General features: G+C 29.9%; 1 protein-coding gene and 1 long non-coding RNA gene across 3 annotated transcripts; both read right to left on the bottom strand.

Moving 5' to 3' along the window:
* Positions 1–1,240: 1,240 nt before the first annotated feature.
* Positions 1,241–3,978, bottom strand: LOC121223405 (uncharacterized). Its single transcript, XR_005920742.1, has 3 exons — positions 3,669–3,978; positions 1,887–3,465; positions 1,241–1,588 (listed from the first exon to the last, which is right to left on the bottom strand). It is a non-coding gene; the product is annotated as an uncharacterized lncRNA (long non-coding RNA).
* A 5,650-nt stretch (positions 3,979–9,628) lies between these two features.
* On the bottom strand, positions 9,629–20,257 carry LOC121223406 ((-)-germacrene D synthase). Of its 2 annotated transcripts, XM_041104808.1 has the most exons (4): positions 19,857–20,257; positions 10,473–10,611; positions 10,115–10,363; positions 9,629–10,014 (listed from the first exon to the last, which is right to left on the bottom strand). In XM_041104808.1, exons 1-4 carry the CDS (start codon positions 19,994–19,996, stop codon positions 9,718–9,720), a joined length of 825 nt encoding a protein of 274 aa, XP_040960742.1. In that variant the 5' UTR covers positions 19,997–20,257; the 3' UTR covers positions 9,629–9,717. The 2 variants fall into 2 exon arrangements, 1 of the variants encoding a protein (XP_040960742.1); XR_005920743.1 differs by lacking the exons at positions 9,629–10,014; positions 10,115–10,363; positions 10,473–10,611 and adding an exon at positions 19,166–19,473 and having other exon boundaries at positions 19,857–19,998.
* Between the last annotated feature and the right edge of the window lie 277 nt (positions 20,258–20,534).

Here is a 20,534-nt window from a genome sequence, read left to right on the forward strand (position 1 = left end):
AATAAGGAAAATAATAATTTGAATGTTTCAAAATTCAATTTTAAACCGAAAAAATCGAAATTTAGGGGCAAAAGAGGATCTTTTTCGCCGAAAACTACGGCAAACCACCATCGGCAGTTTGTCACCGCGTAGATCTCGAAAATTTATTCGAAATAAAAAAATTCGTCTCAATCGGACATCCCAGCCAAAAGTTATGGCCTTTCAAAGTTTTCCAAGCTAAAAAACATAAATTGTTCATGCCACGTCAGCAAATCGCGTCCTCGTAGGTGCGATTTGTGTCCACGTAAGCAAATCGCGCTGACGTGAATGCGATTTCCTAACGTGTACCCTGACATCGCGCTGACGTGGATGCGATTTCGCAGAAAATGGACCATTCCGGTAAATAATTAAATAAAGGGCCCATTTCGGTAAATTTTGAAAAAAATGGGCTTTTTTGGCAAATTGCCCATTTTTTCTTTATTTATGTTAATTTTGTTTATTTACTGTTTATATTATTTCTATACTATTGTTGTATTTATTATTGTTATTTGTTAAAGCGGCATTTATACATACATCCAATATAACATTACATCATCTTTTTCCTCGAATTTAAAAATAGAAAATTTGCAAAATAGAGATAATACTCGTATTTAGGATTTTCAAGAAAATTGAGCCCTAACGTATTGGGTTCCAATTTTCTTTGTTAAATCTAACAATCGAGAATTGCTCTTTAATCAAAAAATAAAATGAAAAGCTTGTTGTCGGGAATTTAATATGTTGTGTCCTAATGCATTGGATGTGACGTGTTTATTTCTCGAGACAAAGATTTTTTTTAAAAATTAATAAAGGAAATATTCAACGTTTAGGGTTTTGAGAAATTATGCCCTAATATATTGGGTAGCGATTTCTTCATCTCAAACAATTGTATATTCTTTTAAGTCTTATTACATGAATCTTTTGGACAAACTCATTTTTGAAGAAATAAAATATCGTGCCCTAACGCATTAGGTGTGACATTTTTTCTCCGAAATGAGGAATTCTTAACGAATAAGCTTAATTTAACTAAGGATCGTATTTATCAACTCTCGACATTAAGACACTAATTAATCAACTTGGTACCAATTTTTTGGCGTTACGAGGATGTTAATCCTTCCTCGTACGTAATTGACTCCCGAACCCGTTTTTCTAAAACTCGTAGACCAAAGTCGTTTTAGGTGGCCCAATCACACCTTAATAAAAGATTGGTGGCGACTCCAATTTTCATCGACAACTAATTTTTGTTTTTTCTCTCAAAAATAAAAATGGTTTCTGTAAAGCCCATATTTTGCCCAAGCCCATACCAGCATAACAAGCCCAAAAAATAAAAATTATAGTACATTACAAATGACCCAACTGGCCCAAAAAAATAAAGCCCGATAAGCCCAAAAATTAAACACAATCAAAGAAAACCTAGGGTTTCCCTAACCCTTTCGCGCCATAGCCCCTAATGCCTATGTGCGCTGCTCCCTCGGGCGTACCATCCGCGCCTCGTCCCGAGGCTTACCTGACACCCTAGCCACCGCCTTGCACCAAAACGGCAAAAAGCCGCGAACTCTGCGTTCGTCGATACCTGCAAATGACACAAAATAGAAACAAGAACAGTAGAAGAAAAGGAAAGAACAGTATAGAACAGTAGCATGCATTGTAATCCAAAACGACTATAAAAGCCGAATCAAACAAATGTAAAAAAAGGGGGGATTGAAAAAATATTGCTAAATCAATGAAGTCGAAAATCTTTGAACAGAAGGTTTTTTCTCTTTTTCATTCCGTTTTTTATGATTTGTTTATGTCTTTCTCTTTTTATTATGTATGTATATATATATATATGTATATAAGAATATTCATAAAAAAATGAGAAGCAACCTTACCTGGACTGGTGCGCCGTCGAAGCCATCATCTCCTCTACTCGAATCGGAGAGAAAGGGGAAGGTTTTGCGCCGAAACGGCACTCTTAGGTGCCTCCAGTTTCTGTTTCTGAGTATTATTTAAAGATGGATAGGACTTAGGGTTTTCTGAGTTGATTTTAAAAGCGGATTAAACGACGCCGTATAGAGCTTGCTTCAGTGGCTCTAAAACGGCGTCGTATGAGGCCTGTAACCCTGTAACCCGATGACCAGATCCAACCGCAGCTAGATCCACGCGTTTTGGAAGGGGGAGGATTATTTGCGTGCTAGGTCCTCCACTTTTGCACCTTGGTTCAATCTAGTTTCTGTTGCTTCTTTAAATTGAGCCGCTTATTTTCTTGCCGATTTCATTTTAGTCCGCATCGCAGTGCTACGTTTTGTGGATTGGGATGTTTCCCACTTTTGTCCCCCTCCTTTCACGCGCGTCACGCCTCGATCTATTTCTTTGTTTTTTTTTGTTTTTCTTGGATTTCGCCTCTAAGATTTTGTTTATGTTCAATTTAATACCCCCTTTTGTTATTTCAACTGTTTTATTATTAAAGTAGCTATTTTAGTCTTATTACTACTATTATATTATATCATTAATATAGTATTATTATTATCGTTATTATTATATTTATTTTTATATATATGTATATTTTTATGATTACTATTATTATGCCATTAGTTTTATATTATTACTGTTATACATATTTTTTTAAATTTACTTATTTAAAACTTCACCATCCTTTTAACCAGACAAAGGATGCTCCTCTACGTACCTATCCATTAAAGGAAGCTAGATCATACATTCAATTTATACCAGCAATAGCTATAAACTTTTGCTACTGCGCACTTAATGACAAAAAACTATGTTAATTAAATTTCCATTTCCTTTTTTGTTAAAATAACTCCAAACTAAGAAAAATAGACGAACTAGCATATATATGCATGTATTTCTTTTAAATGAAACAATAGATGTGTAAGGAAACATATGTAACTTTAGAAGACAGGGGTTCTAAGAGACATTTAATCGAACAGTTGAAGAACGTAAAAAATTATTGAATAACATATATATATTTATAACATATATAAATATATCATAAATCCAGGTATTGAAATTGAGAACAGTGGAAAGGGAAAGATATACCATAAATCCAGGTCCTTTAAAAAATTATTGAATAACATATATATTTATAACATCAAGAAAGAAAATCCACGTTAACACTTTTGGAATCTAGGATATAAGGCTGACCTGAGAACTATTCTGTAGATCAATCCTAAAGAATTTGACATTTCAATTATTTGAAACACACTCCAACTTATCTGTTGCTTTTTGACTAGAAGGTTTCCATTTTCCTGGAGAAGGGAAGCTATCACATTTATTTTGACACATGAAAATATATTGATTTTTTTAAAGAAAAATAAAAGAAGAGAAGAGAAGGGATTCTAACATATTGTAAAAAATCTACTGTTGCAAATACAAGTAATTAAAACAAAATCATATTCATAAGATTTTAAAGAAATCATAAACATACCAACTCCACGTTTTAAAAATGCCAATCTGCAGACATAAATATGTTTTTCTATTAGTTCAACAGCATGGAAAAGAAAATAAAGAAAGAGCAAAGCAAAAGAAACAACGATAAGCTATGGAGCATAACTTGATTTAAGTAAAACAAATGCATATTATATATTCACAATTTATTATTCATCTCATAATCTGCCTCAGAACTTTGTTCATCAATACAGAACAAGAAGAATTACCTCAGACAAATGAGAATAAAGACCATTAATTGTTGGCCATCATTGTCGCTTTCTACATCCCAAAGCCCCTGGATTTTTCTAAAAGTCCAGCGGGACTGTTATTGTTATATGTGTATGAATCGCGATAGGTTTTTTTAAAAGTTCTGCAGAGAAAGAAAAAATAGCTTTTTAAATTTGGGCGTTTAAGAATTGGGGTTGAGGAAGAAAAGATAGCAATGGGCATGGAGTTAAAAATTTTAAAGGACGGTATGTTTGTAAAGTTGGGGGTTTCAAGGGCGGAAATTAGGGATTTTAGGAGGGAAAGTTGGGGATTTTGGGGAGGGGATTTTATAAAATGGCTTTATTTTTTTATAAAATTATTTTTTTGTGGTGTTTTTTATAAAAACGCCGCTAAATGCTTTACTATATAAATGGCTATTTTTTAAAGTAAAATTATTTTTTGTGGCATTTTTTATAAAAACGCCGCTATTGCTTACCTTCTGTGGCGTTTTTATAAAAAATGTTTTTCTATATAAAATGACTATTTTTTAAAGTAAAATTATTTTTTGTGGCGTTTTTTATAAAATGCCGCTAAATATTTTGCTATATAAAATGGCTATTTTTTAAAGTAAAATTATTTTTTGCAAATGCCGCTATTGCTTACCTATAAAAACGCCGCTAAATATTTTCCTATATTTTTTAAAGTAAAATTATTTTTGTGGCGTTTTTTATAAAAACGCCGCTAAATGTTTTGCTGCGCTATTTTTTTAAAGTAAAATTATTTTTTGTGGCGTTTTTATTTAAAACGCCGCAAAAAATTATTTCATTTGGAATAAAGCGACACTGTTTTGCTATGCTAAAAATATTTTATTTTGTCTGTTAAAAATTATTAGTTAAGTGATTTTATAAAATATTTATTATTATTTTTTATATATTTAATTTTTATAAAAAAAATCAAGTACTCTCAAAATAAATATCGTATTTTTTAATAAGAAAAAAATGATTGAATGGTTGTAATTAATTATTAAGTTATAATTATCCAATGTAAGCAATTAATCTCTCACATATCAAATTTCTATTAAAGATTTAGACATTAATTATGATTTTATATTGTTCATTTCCGATCTAATCTCCATTTTATTAGAGATATTTCTTCCTAACTAAAATATAATTATTTTCGTAGATGTTCGATGTGGAATGATTTTAGTTTTTGTATTTTATTTTTATTTGTTATAATTTAGTCCTATATATCCAAAATAGATAGTTACCTATCCGTATCAATTTGTTACATTTTTTTATTTATTAATTTTTTTAAATCTAATATCTAAATATATCAAATGGTTTAAATTAAATATTTTTTAGTCATAAACACCGGTAATGTTACCTTTTCCGGCGTTTACAGAAGAAATGCCACTAATAAATTAAATTATTGTAATGAAACGACACCATTTTGAAAAATTCTAAATCATATTAGCGGCGTTTTGGCTATAAGCGCCTCAAAAGCTCGCATATTTTACAATTTTTTATATTCAATTATTGTATATTGCATATCAATTTTAAACTAATAATCTTTACAATTTATTAATTCTCTTTTACAATTATATAAGAAATTATTTAATATATAAATTAAAAAATACTAATTAATCTAAACTTTAAACCCTAACTCGACCCCGAATCTCTAAACCCTAAATCACTAACTCTTAACCCCAAACCCCAAACCACTAACCTCTAAACCTTATTTAATATAGAAATTAAAAAACACTAATTAATCTAAATCATAAACCCTAACCCGACCCCAAATCCCTAACCCCTAACCCCTAAACATTATTTAATATATAAATTAAAATACACTAATTAATCTAAACCCTAAACTCTAACTTGACACCAAATCTATAAACCCTAAATCTCTAACTCTTAACCTCTAACCCTTAACACCTAACCCCTAACCCCTAACCCATAAACCTTAAATCACAACCCTTAAATCAGAATCCCTAATCCATAATCCCTAATTCTATAATCTATAAACCTTAAAATTGCAACTTTTAAACTAGCCCTAAATCCTAAATTAACCATATATCTACCCTAAGCCATATATATTAAACCCTAAACTATAATGATAATTAAATTAAATATTTTAAAATTAATACTATCATATCTTTTACAATTATATTTGAAATTATTTAATATATAAATTAAAAATCAATCAATCATGTACACAAAAAAATTAAAAATTATTTTAAATAATAGTATATTAATTTCTTCATTTTTAACAAATATTTTTCTATGTTTTTTTTATTTCAAATTATTTTTACCTGTCATTATTTCAAATTTATCCATTTTTAAAAAATATTCAATTAAAAATAAATTAAATAGTAAATAGCAGATAAAATGTTTTTGCGGCGCTTTTTCAAAAACGCCGCTAAAGCCTCGAGCATTAGCGGCGCTTCTTGGAAAACGCCGCTAAAGATCTGAGCATTAGTGGCGCTTCTTCAGAAACGCCGCTAAAGATCTGAGTATTAGCGGCGCTTTTTTAAAAATGCCACTAAAGATTTGAGCATTAGCGGCGCTTTTTTAAAAAACGCCGCTAAAGATCTTAAAGGTAGAAAACGATGTCGTTGTGCTTAGGTTTTTTGCGGCGTTTTTCCAAAAAACACCGCTAATGCTCATTTTTAGTGGCGCATTCCTAGGAGCTCCGCTAATGCTCTATCTTTAGCCGCATTTTACTTAATGCGCCGCTAATGCTCGATTTTTAGTGGCATTTTTTGTTCAAACGCCGCTAAAAATGCCGCTAAAAGCCTGTTTTGGTGTAGTGATACCAGCATAACAAACCAAAAAAATAAAAATTATAGTCCATTACAAATGGCCCAACTGGCCCAAAAAAATAAAGCCCGATAAGCCCAAAAATTAAACACAATCAGAGAAAACCTAGGGTTTCCCTAACCCTTTCGTGCCGTAGCCCCTACTGCCCATGTGCGCTGCTCCCTCGGGCGTACCATCCGCGCCTCGTCCCGAGGCTTACCTGACTCCCTAGCCACCGCCTTGCACCAAAACGGCAAAAAGCCGCGAACTCCGCCTTCGTCGATACTTGCAAATGACACAAAATAGAAACAAGAACAGCGGAAGAAAAGGAAAGAACAATATAGAACAGTAGAATGCACTGTAATCCAAAACGGCTATAAAAACCGAATCAAACAAATGTAAAAAAGGGGGGGATTGAAAAAATATTGCTAAATCAATAAAGTCGAAAATATTTGAACAGAAGGTTTTTTTTCTCTTTTTCATTCCATTTTTTATGATTTGTTTCTGTCTTTCTCTTTTTATTATGTATGTATATATATATGTATATAAGAATACATATAAAAAAATGAGAAGCAACCTTACCTGGACTGGTGCGCCGTCGAAGCCATCATCTCCTCTACTCGGATCGGAGAGAAAGGGGAAGGTTTTGCGCCGAAACGGCACTCTTAGGTGCCTCCAGTTTCTGTTTCTGAGTATTGTTTAAAGATGGATAGGACTTAGGGTTTTCTGAGTTGATTTTAAAAGGGGATTAAACGACGCCGTATAGAGCTTACTTCAGTGGCTCTAAAACGGCGTCGTATGAGGCCTGTAACCCAATGACCCGATCCAACCGCGGCTAGATCCGCGCGTTTTGGTAGGGGAGGATTATTTGCGTGCCAGGTCCTCCACTTTTGCACCTTGGTTCAATCTAGTTTCTGTTGCTTCTTTAAATTGAGCCGCTTATTTTCCTACCGATTTCATTTTAGTCCGCATCGCAGTGCTGTGTTTTGTGGATTGGGATATTTTCCACTTTGGTCCCCCTCCTTTCACGCGAGTCATGCCTCGATCTATTTCTTTGTTTTTTTTTTGTTTTTCTTGGATTTTGCCTCTAAGATTTTATTTATGTTCAATTTAATACCCCCTTTTGTTATTTCAACTATTTTATTATTAAACTAGCTATTTTAGTCTTATTACTACTATTATATTATATCATTAATATAGTATTATTATTATCGTTATTATTAAATTTATTTTTATATATATGTATATTTTTACTATTACTATTATTATGCCATTAGTTTTATATTATTACTGTTATACATATTTTTTTAAATTTACTTATTTAAATTTATATATATTTGTCCTATTATTATTACTATTATAACTATTTATATATATCTTTATATCTTATTATATATATAAATATCTCTTTATAAACATATTTTTATAACCTATATACATACATACGTTTGTTATACATACATATATATATATGTCTATATCCATCATACGTTTTTATAAATTATATATATATACGCCTATAATTTTTATTTATATATATATATACATACTTACATACATTATTTATGCTCTATATATATACATATATGTACATACTTACACTGTTTTATTTTATAATATACATACTTATATCTTTCAGCTTTATTATAAATATACATGTATACACATACTCTTATATTTTAGACATTTCATATTTTTATATACATATACATATATATACATCATTACACATATTTTTATATTTGATGATTTTAAAATATGTATACATACATAGATTTTTCATATTTTCATAATTTTGTGTACATTCATGTATATACGTTTTTACATCTATTCGTTATTTATTTATTTATTTATTTACATTTTCATCATTATTTAGAAAGAAGGATTCAATTTTATTTGCCTATGTACTTGTCACTTTGTATGTTATTGATTGGTCCCTTTTATTATCTTATTTTTGTTGCTATTGCTCGTGTTATTTTTACGCCATCATATTCATTACTGTTGTGCTATGCATATTTTACACCATACATCAAAAGGAAATTTTTTCTAAATAAGGCAATATTTTGCGTTTGGGAATTCGAGAAATCGTGCCCTAATGTGCTGGGTTTTGATTTTCGTTCGACCAAATAACTAAAATATCCTTTTAAAATTTCAAAATAAAGTAATATTTTGCATTTGGAAATTCGAGAAAACGTGCCCTAACGTGCTGGGTTTCGATTTCTCGTTGAACCAAATAGCCTAATATCCTCTTAAATCTCAATCCATGTCGTTCGAGTTTTTTAGGATCGTACTTTAAATCTCTTCAAAGTTTTCAATTTTCGACATTAAGACATTAATCAATCAACTAGGTACCAATTTTTGGGCGTTACGAGGGTGCTAATTCTTTCTCGTACGTAACCGACTCCTGAACCTATTTTTTCTGAATTTTGTGGACCAAAATCGTTGTTTTAATAAAAATTAAATCGTTTATTAAAAACAACCACTTTTAAAGGTGATCTGATCACACCTTATCAAAAAGGATTGGTGGCGACTCCCGTTTTTTTGTTTTTATTTTTAAAATCCAAGTCGACCCCGATTTATCAAAAAATGGTGTCAACAGTTTTGACAAATAAGAAACTTTGTTCCCATCTTTTTGGGTGTGTCATAAAATTCCACAGGTCCCATGTCTATTAATAGGGATATAACTTTTGAATTTAAAAGACAAAATTCATCACTATAAATAGTGACAACTTTTGGTTACTTATAATTTTTCATTTGCAACTATTGGAATACCGTTAGATAACTAGAGTTAGTTGGTTTGTCAAGTCAATTGATTGTTAGCTAAGTAGTTATTACTTTGTTATGATAGTTACTACTCAATGCAGTATAAAAGGGTGCTAATGACTTGTGATAATCAAGATAAGAAAATGATTTGTTTCTTTATGTGAGTTTCTGTCATTTGCTGCTGATAAATACTATATATAATTTGAAAATGTTTCAAAAATAATAACAATATTTGATTATTTTTATTCTTTTAAAGTACAACACCACTTCTTTTAAAAGCATGAAGTTTTGTAATAAAAGAGAGATAATACACAATAAACACTTAAACAACCCGAGCTACATAAAGCACTCAACTCGGGAAAAGGTTGGCAAGTAGAACCATGCTTATTTATTTTACGAATGAGCTGACCACACGAGGATAAAAGAATAAATTTCATGCAAATGCTGATATTTTAGGATGTACTTCTCAAAAGTGAGCTCGAGTGCAGTTGAACTATAAATTCTTGAATCAAATTGGGATTGAATCAATCAACAGGGCATTGATGCTAGTTTTGGCTGCATCACCAACATGCGTGTAAGCATCTTCACCCTTGTGAAAGAGATCCATAACCCTTGCAAGATTTAGAATTCGATTAAGAGCCGACCTTGGTGCTGCTGCTGTTGGTTTCAAGCACCCTTCATTAATATCCTTCCAAGCATTGTTGATTTGCTTGTAGAACTCATTGTATGCCTCTTGCATTGACACCCCATGTTGTTTCATGTAGCACTCCACAGCCGATGAAACATGTCCTCTCTCTTGCTCAAACTACAATAAAACATAGTTTAATTTTGGCTAATGTAGAGCTACTCATCCATTTCTGTTTTATGGGTTATGGCGATAAACAGTAAGTAAATAAATTGTATACCTTGTGGCTAACGATATCACTCATCAACCTACAAATAGTATTTGAAGCTCTACAAATTTTGGGGTCATTGAATGCCCAAATAAATGTCTCCTCTGTTATGCTATCATCCATGCCAACACAAGATGCAATTGTAAGTAGCCGATAACCACAAGAAACTAATGCTATTGGCATATACTCCTCCATTGTTGGTATGTAATTTTCATGGAGCCATTTGGCCTCAGCGTGGTAGACTTGACTTTGTTGTTTCATCTATTCACAAACAAACAAAAAGGTAACAAAAACCAGCTAATGTAGTTGATTAAGATTGCAAATTAAGTAGTTTCCTGGAAAAAAAGAAAACAAATTAGGTCATATATACCGCTTTTATCGCGAATTGGACACGATATGATTTTCCCTCTTTGGACATTAAATCTTCCATTTCTTCATAAACATTTAAGACTTCACTATACCACACTTTCATGTAGTCCGGAAGTTGATCTATGCAGTTGATATCCCACCTACAATATGTCATCAATTTAAATGGTTATTTCTATCTTAATTCAATCAAAAACATACTACTTCTGATGAGTTTGAAGAGAAGGTGAAAATAAATGCTTCAAGTGACCTCTGAATTGCTTCCGTAAAGATTTCAAGTTGTTCATATGTGCCATATGCATCATAAATATCATCCAAAATTGATGTGAGCGATATTACTTTGGTCATGAAAATTCTAGCAATGGTGTAATGGGGTTCAAAGTTATACTCCCAATATCCAAAAATAACACTCCACCAATCTATCTCGTATAAAAGGAAAATTGATCGCAACATCTAAACATTTCCACCCCCTAAAACAAGAAAAAATAACGATAAATATATGTTAATAGTTGGCTTGTGTATAGGTCTGGCTATGAATAAGGTTACCTGTTTATTTTGCTTAACTCCTCCTTGTGTAAATGTTGTACCATGTTGAAATCTAACTTTACTAATTTCATTAAATTTTTGTCATGGGTAGCATATTCTTCGTATATAGGAATGTAACTCCTAGCAACCAACCTTGGCAAGCTCTTGCGAAGGGGTCGCTTTAGAGCGTTAGCAATTTGTGCAGAGAGAGGATAGTCCATCGTAGTTTCTGCCAACTTTAGATGGAACATAGTAAAAACAAGAGCTTCCTTTAATATAGTTTCTCCATGCAGTTGAAAGTGTGCAGCTTCGTACAATTCTAGCATGCCTTTCACATCACTGATTAAGGATTCTTTAAATTTCCCTTTCTCATCAATGAACTTATTGAACGTCTCTTCTCAATCACCAAATAAATTTGAACTATTATTTTCCTTAATTTGGTATAAAGGAAGTCACAATTTGAAAACATAAAAAAAATAGAGGAAGCAATGAGTTTGAATCCTAAAGATTTGCAACCTCTTTTGATATTCTAGATTGTGAATTTTTTTAGTTTATATATATAAAAAGGGATCCACTTAAATTATATCGATTAAATAATTGAATTTATCAATATAAACGATATATTTATCATTTATATAAACTTTTAATCGATTAAATATTTTTATAATATCTATCTAGAGCACTATCTTTATTAAAGCATACCACAACAAACATTGAAGCCATGCTCTCTCAGTAGACGAAATCGAACAGAAGCAGTGTAGAGGTCATCATCAATCTGAGCATTATTGCAGTGATGATGATATATAATATGTAAAGCATCTTCTATCTCTTTCTCAAAATGATAAGCCACACCTAAACGTTGGATTGCATCAATTATGTCCAAATTTTGGTAAGGTTTATCGGTACTTATCACCAACATCCTCCTCACTTGTTGCTTCAATGCTTCGTATTGTAGATGAGCTTTAGCATCTATATTCTGTTCATGTTTGAATCCTTTTGAATTCATTCTAAAAATCACATTATTAATTGTATTTTAAGGCTATACTTATAATCAATTTCATATTATGTTACTCAACATTTTCAATTTTTTTTTATCTAACATTTATGTCAAATACAGAATGAAATGAAAATAAATATATAATTTTCTTTTGAAAGAATATATAATCTTTCAAATATATATATAAAAAAACTTTTAAAATGGTAAAAGATCATGAAGTCCCTTGTACTAGGAGTGAGATTTCATTTTGCACCCTCTACTTAAAATGGGCAAATCAGTCCCTATACGTTATATTAAAGAGCAAATCGGTCCTTCTGTTAACAAATTTATTTATTTTTACTGTTAAAAATTGATCCCTATACATCAGCATGAGGTATATGTGGCATAAGTGTATGGTTGTTTCGTTAATTACGGCAGTTTTTAACATAAAAATAGATAACTTTTTAACGTGAAATAACCAATTTGCTCTTTAATCTAATATACAAGAAATAATTTACTTGTTTTTTAATTAAAGGGGAGAAAATGAGATCTGAATCTTAATACAGAAGCGTCATTATACTTTTACTCTTTAAAATCTATCTATGAAATACATGACACAAATAAACACAAGATATTCACATATAAGAAACATACCATTTCAGTAAGAGAAGAGAGGAAAATGTCTCCCCAAAAGTTGGGATTAAAATCGGCGAAATGGCGATTTTCTTTTGACATTTTATTATCTTGAGTTGCAACAAGATTTGCGGACTTTTGAGAAGACATTTTTTCTTTTGTTGTGTGCTAAAAGCTATTTGAGATTTGTGTGATCCAAATGCTTTTCTAAGTTGCATGCATTTATAGGCACCTCCTTTGATGCCCATCAAGATCCAATATACATGATACAATGTATCTCCTCTAAAATCTATTCATTCTTTTGTTTATAATCGAGCATTTGAGTCTTTCTAATTTTTTACTAGAATTTATTACGAGGAAAAATATTTTTAAAAATAATAATTTTCTTATCAATACACTATTGAAAGAAGGAGGAAGAAGATATAGTCTATATCTTTAAACTCGTACCGAAGTGTAAGGTGAAAGTTCTAATCACTATTTCAAACAAGCTGTAGCTAAATTTAATATACATTAAAAAATAAAAAAATATAGTCTATATCTTTAAAAATTTTAAAAGACTAAATTAATTTTTTATCATTTTGGGGGTCAAAGTGTAATTTTACTATAATTAATTTAAAATTTTATAAATTATAAAATTTTCCATTTTAAGGGGTTCAATGCTTGCCAACCTCCCTGCTTTTCCCCTGTGCAATCACTATGCTACACCTCATGATCTATGTACTTTTTTGAACATATTAAAAGTAAACTCGATTATTTTAGATATTTTAATTATTAAATACAAAAACAATGTAATAAATACTATAAAAAACATGTAATGTAGGAATATTTAAGATTTTAACATATCTTTCTTCAACGTATTTAATATTTTTTTGATATTTATATTTTTCAAATTGAACAAATAAAGAAACAAAATACATATAGCTAAAATATAAACCTAATTATAAAAGCGTAAAAAAAAAAGGAGGTAGTGCATAATTCTAACCCATGATTGATATGATGACCAAAAAAGGTGGGTCCCTCGAGGAAGAAGAAATCAATAATTGTAATAATAATCTTTATATATTAATTATAAAGAGTTATTATTATTATTATATGATTTTTTTTGGGAACTTTGAAATTATTTGCCAACAACAGAACAATGCTATGTCAGAAATAACACGTTGAGGGCCTACTGACACTAAATAAAAGGAGTAGAAGTAAAATTCAATAAAAATTAAGGGCTAAAATTTCTATTATTTTTTATGTAAAAAGTATCAAAATAAACTTATAATGGCATCATTTTAACTAATGAACTATTTTTCTGCTTTATCCAATGTACAATGATTAATTTACATATTTTTTTAATAAAATAATCAAATGTAATCTAAAATATAATAAAGGGATTACTATGATATTTTTACCAAATATTTTGCAATATATATTAGTTTTTATACCTGCGTGATGTACGAATTTATTATGTGTTATATTTAAAATATTTAATTAATTCATATTTTACTTTTAAGTATAATATATTAACACAAAAATATAATTTTGAAAATAAAAAATTGGCAAACAAATTTTCATAAAAAAGTAGTAATCAATTTTAATAATTAAAAAATAGATAACTTATTGACAGAAAAAAATTAAATAATTTATAAAGTAATAAAATTAAAAAAAGGTATAATTCGATTCTTTTCAATTGTTAGGTAGAACTTAAGACTAGTTTGGATGGGCGGTGTGTTTAGCTCCGGTGAGGTTAAAAACAGCGATGGCGGTGAGATTAGTTACTGTAGCGGTGAGATTGGATACTGTAGCAGTGAGATTGGGAACAGCGGTGGAGTGTGTGTTTGGATTCAAACGCAGCTGTAGTGGTGAGGTAAGAATAAAAAATGACTATTAAGGACATCAAATTAGAATTGATATATAATAGAATTTTTTTAAATTTTTTTACTTTTTTAAAATTATTAAAATATGTGAATTTATTAATTTATTTAATAAAATATTAAAATATAAATTTATAAAAAAATATTTTTTTCTTTAGCCATTAACGTTTTCTATTTTTTCCATCAAAGTTTTTTTTTTACTTTTCTTTATTCAATTTATTAATAAATGAAAAGGGACAAAAAAGGCATGTAAGCTGCGTTTGTAGTTTTAAATTTTCAATTGGCCATAAATGGAGCAGTGGAAATTTTGGGGTGTGGTGCGATGAACTCCCTTCCACTTCACTGGAAGTTGACCATCCAAAGAAGGTTTTGTGCTGCGGTTGCACAGAAATCAGTAAAAAATGCACTGAATTGATGCTAAATTGGGATCCAAAGGAGGCCTTAATGTTGAATCACCAAATTGTTGTGCTCCTATTTTTGAGTGCTATGAAATTAAATTATAAAAAAAAAAGAATGATAGTCATAACTCACTCGCAAATGTATTTTTATTCTCTAAATATGCTTCCTCTATAATATATATTTAAGGATAGTATTTGTTATACTGGTAATATATATTTTTTATTCTATAAATAATTTTAAAAAATTAATATGTTTTTTTATTTTATAAATATCTATTTTTCTAAAAACTCTACTAATATTGAATATGTTACTATAAATATATGAGAAATTATTTGATATAATATCAATGGAGCTTTTAGACTCCACAAGGGTTGACAATTGTCCTATAGGGTTGTAGTAAAATATTAAAAAAAATAAACATTTAAAAAAAAAGACACTTGTCAATTTTTCAAAGCTTCTTGTTGAATAAAAAAGTATATTGGTAATCTTATCATACGTAATTCTTAAATAGGAGGAAAATACATTTTAGCGCACTCAAACCCACGATCTCCTACACTAACAAAAAAATTAATGCCAATTAAACTAAGACTCAATCAACAAAAGAGTGTTATATTTTAAACAAATATAAATAACATATTTTAAAAATTTTCGAGATTCTTAATTAGAATTAAATATAAAACAATATTTAAAACATAAATGTAAGAAAAATATAATAAAATAGCATTTAAAATATTCAAAATCTTCGATTTTTTGGTTGTTTTTAACCATGTTTTATTTTTTTTATTGGCGTCAAATATATATAAAAAAATTAATAACTTTTTAAATAAGAATTTAAATTTTTATAAACGTTTAACACCTTAAATTTCTTTTTTGTTTTAAAAAATTTAAAAAGCAATATTTAAATTTTTTTATTAAAGTTACGTATGAAACAAATTTAATCTTAAATGTACAAAAATTTTCGCATTTAAAGTTTAATTTAAAGCCGCCTAAACAATAATTATGTTATTGATAAAGTGGTTTTTGTTAGAAATAATATTTTATTATGAATGTTAACTCTCAAACTTGTAACTTTTAATGTATGAGTGTAATTAAGCCTCTTTGTAACTTAATAGATTGTATTATATTAGAAGGTCTGTAACCTTTAAAATATAGGAAGTTAGTTGAAATAGCTAAAAGAGAAATAAACTTTAGTCTTGATGGATAAGTAATTTGTATATTTTTTAGAGGTCTTTTTAGGTTCAAACCATATCTCTCTCCTTTTTCTTTTTTCTTTTTTAGCAACTTAAGATAAAAGTCATACTAAAATAAATATTATTTAAAGTAGAAATTAAACAAGAAATAGGCCATGGCCTAATCAAATTTTACATATTTTGCTGTTGAAATTATTTTGCTTACCATATCAAACCAATTCCTGTTAAATTGATTCTCTACCGATTGTTGAAATTCTACATCGATAACCTTCGTAATTCCAACAAGTGCGGTAAGTGCATCCCGATCTAAAGTCTAGGACCCCAAATTTCATAGAATTTCTATACAATATTGATCTTTCAAACCAATTAGCCAATCTTTCATGGTTCTTAACAAATCTTTCATTAATATCATTGAATCTTGGTAAATCTCAGAAAACAAATGTTAACCCGTGTGAAATTATCGTTTGAAGGACTCGTTTTATGTGCATCAGACCAGATTTGAGCGCGAAGAACGTTGATTAGACCTCCGACAAAAGATATGTGTTCTTTTACAAGCGAATCGAGGCAAACTATGCCTAGGATTAGGGCTACACGGTCTGCCACACGTGTGGGCCACACAACCATGTGCCATGGAAATCCTAGTGTCGTCCATGAACCACACGGCCGTGCAGGTTTGGCCACACAACCATGTGACCTTGTTTTTACAAATTTTTTAGTTTCCCTGAAAAATTATGATATATTCAATATAGCCCCTGATTAGTTCTCGAAAGGTTTTTAGAGCTTTATTTAATTCAATTGAGTCCTTGATTATATGGATAATGATGGAATCCAAGATCTGATTGTTGAAATTATTACTGTATATTCATGATATGTAAATATTACGTGTCTACTGTCAACGAATTTATGATGAACTGCCATTGTTGTTTCCACCACTGTATTACTGATTGCATGATATTCATGCCTATTGCTACCGTTAGGCCGAACACATGATAAGCAAGATATTGGTGTTGTTATGATCTGTTATAAAGCATGACAATTACTACTATATATATTTGTTATAAGCATGATTATTGCTATCGTACTGATCTGTTATAGCATGATTACTACTGCATATGCATGATATGTAAATATATGCTTTTTTGTACAAAGTTAATTTTAGGTGAACTATAGCGACCCGATAGTCGCGGGTGTCAAAAAATGCATTACTGGGACTCCGTTTTCGTAAATCAGATTCGTAAATATTTATTAAAAATATTTACGAAGCTAGTTGTGAAGTGAATTAGGTTTCGGTTAAGTGAATTTCCATGAATTAAGAGTAATTAGGTATAAGGACTAAATTGTATAAATGGTGGAAGTTGAATTGTAGATTAAAGAAAAAGTAAAAGGACTAAAAAAGCAATTATGCCATTATCTTAAAATGAGGCGGCATAAGGTGAAAATTAATATAAAATTTAAAGTTAAAATATATATTATAATAGATTTACTTAATATTTCAGTATATATATTATATTATAATAACAAAAAAATAAATAAAAGAAAAAAAAAGAATTAGAAACAGAGACAAAGCAAGAACGAAGTAGAAAAGAAAGAAAGAGAGAAAAAAGAAAAGGGAGAAAGAAGGAGACGAAGGCTTTGGGGGCTTCAAAAATTTAAAGTTCAATTGGTTAGTTAATTTAGTCCATTTTTCTTGTAATTTTATGTTTTTGGAATCCCGGTGTTAAATACTACCCGACTCATGCCAAAATTTTAGAAATTATTGAGTTTTTAAGTGTTGTTAATGTTGAATAATTTTAGTATTAGGGATTAAATTGATAGATTTTTAAGCTAGAAATGAAAAAGGATTAAATTGTAGAATAAATTGTAAATTTTGAGAAATAGGGACTAAATTGCAAAAAATCAAAAATTAGGGATTTTAAGTGAAATAGGGAGTTAAATTTAGTCTAAAGTGGAATTTCATGAAATAAAGAATTAAATGTGAAGAATAAAAGTTAGTCTCGGTTTAGGGACTAAATTGGAATTTAGGAAAATATTGAATAAAAAAATTAAAATATTCAATATGAAATTGAATTGTATTGTATTGATGAATTTTAATTATTTTAATTCCGTAGCTAAAGTCGTACTGGAATCTTCAACTAAAAAGGGAAAGGATAAAATCGACGAGGAATAGCTCAGAATTTTCGGTTTGTATTTTTATAATCCGAACTTAGTTATTAATTGTTGTATTTTTGATTTAATGCATATCGTAAGTATTGAGATGAGTATTTGACACTCTGTCATTGAATTGAATTTAAGTTAATTGAATGGATTGAATTGGTATATATAAATTGAATATATTGATTATTTGAATTGAAATGAATATTGGTTGTATTTGATAAGTGAATTGAAACCCTATTAACTGTATCAGGCTGAGTGGGATATAGATGGCATGCCATAGGATTGGAAGAGTTCAGGAATTTTTCGACTTTGAGTCGATGAGACACTGGGTGTCAATTTATTACTTCGGATTTATTCGATGAGACACTGTGTGCCAATTTATTTCGGTTTAACCGATGAGACACCGGGTGTCAATTTACTACTTTAAATTATCCGATAAGGCACTGGGTGCCAAACTGGTGTGCTTAGTTAGATCCTTATATCCGTCCGAGTCCGAGTCATGTTAATAGGGGTAATTAATTGAAATGACACTGTGATTGATATTAGATGATATTGTATGTGAAATGATTGAGACACATGAATTGTGTATTCATGAATTGGATATGGAATGAATAATATTGTTGTTTAAATGATATGTGTATCATATTGTGAAAAGTTATTATATAGCAAATGATTAGAATTGAGTATGGTATGAATGATGTATTTATGAATTGAACATTGAATGACTAATGTCATTGTATGAATAAATGTGGTTTTTAATATTCAATTGTACTTATAATTAAAATGTGCATATTATATTATCTTGTCTTTAAATATTCAGATTATAAAAATACCACTGAGTTTTACTTAGGGTATGGTTTTGTTTTTAGGTACTTAATTTTAATCTCCGATTCAACATCCAACAACGATCCTGAACTCAAATGTGGTTATGCTTATCCTTTTGAAATGTGTCGGCATGTACCTAAAGTGTCTAAATAATAATTATTTATCCATACTTTGAAAAATAACATGAGGTAGGATGTATGAACTACGACCCAAGAGAGCATGAATGGTCATTAATTACAACTACAGAGATCACAACGCCATAAAACCAATGACAACTTGAGCACTCGAGCTGCGTACTGTCAAATTGGATAGCATAACAGGCACCATAACTTAACCAAATGCCCAACTTAATAGTTTGTTTGAAACACATACCATCTCCTTGTCTAGATTAAAAACACTAACAACCTTCGGTTAAGATGAAAATTTGATGAACTTTACAACCTATACTTAAAAAATCAATTCTCAGGACACTAAATATACAGAAAAATAAGCTAATAACCTTATTTTAACTACACCAAGCTAACCTAAACAATCATATTCCCTAAGAAATATAGAGCTATACGATTTTTTTTAATGAAACCCTCACTTTATTTTACAAGCAATAACTTTAACGTGAAAGAAACGGTGGAAAATTAAAAAAAAAAAAACTTGATCACAATTTCGAAGAAACCCAAATCAGGTTGAACAAAATGAAATCACACTAGATGATCAAAATAATATATATAAAAACAACATCAATCGATCAAAGATTCAAATAAGCTTTTCAAAACCCTAACTGAATTAGGGGAAAAAAGAGAGTAAAGGAGGGATTTTTTTGGGCATACCTGAAAACATTAGAAGATGCATTGATTGGCCGAGTGGGCCAAGAAAATCCGGAATAAGGTCCGTTAGGGGCAGGGATATCATTGATCAAGGTTGCATAATCAAAGCTAGACCAATAATTGGTGTTTTCAGGTGATACCATTCTCCACTGAATTTGCTTTTAGCCGGAAAGTTGGAAGGGTTTGGTTTGATTTCCGGCTTTTGGCAAAGAAAATGGAGTTTCTGTTTGGCAAAGAGAAAACTAAAAACAAAGGGCGGCGGAAACACAGAGGATTGGTGGCAGGGGACGGGCATTAGCACCTTGGAACCCTTTTTTGGGCTTTAAAAGCCCAGTTGGCAACTTAGACCAAGTCTGAAGTTCCTTCGGGTATGGAGTATCAAATCCGAATGTATATCTCACACACATTATGCGAATTCCATTCAGTAGCTATATTATGATTGAGTTGGTGTCATGTCGGTCCACATTGACACCAATTAGAGATCTTATATTTATATCTTATTGTATTTATGTTAAATTATATTATTTAAGGATATTATAGATTTTTATTTAAAAAAAGGGGTAAAAATATACATATGGTGGTATTTGAACTTATATATCACATAACTAAAGTTTTATTTTGATATTTTTTATACATTTTAATTTTATTATATACATTTTATTATCTCCATCAATTGCATAT

Source organism: Gossypium hirsutum, chromosome D11 (genome assembly GCF_007990345.1).
Source record: "Gossypium hirsutum isolate 1008001.06 chromosome D11, Gossypium_hirsutum_v2.1, whole genome shotgun sequence".
In the NCBI taxonomy this organism is placed as follows: Eukaryota; Viridiplantae; Streptophyta; class Magnoliopsida; order Malvales; family Malvaceae; genus Gossypium; species Gossypium hirsutum.

What these genes read in the sequence shown, in the direction of transcription:
- LOC121223406 (XM_041104808.1), bottom strand. Translation starts at nt 19,996, where the DNA reads ATGGTATCACCTGAAAACACCAATTATTGGTCTAGCTTTGATTATGCA. An exon ending in GCATCTTCTAATGTTTTCAG is followed by an intron (nt 10,612 to 19,856) that starts GTATGCCCAAAA and finishes GACATATTGTAG; the next exon opens with GTGGGATATCAACTGCATAG. An exon ending in TCCAATTCGCGATAAAAGCG is followed by an intron (nt 10,364 to 10,472) that starts GTATATATGACC and finishes GTTTGTGAATAG; the next exon opens with ATGAAACAACAAAGTCAAGT.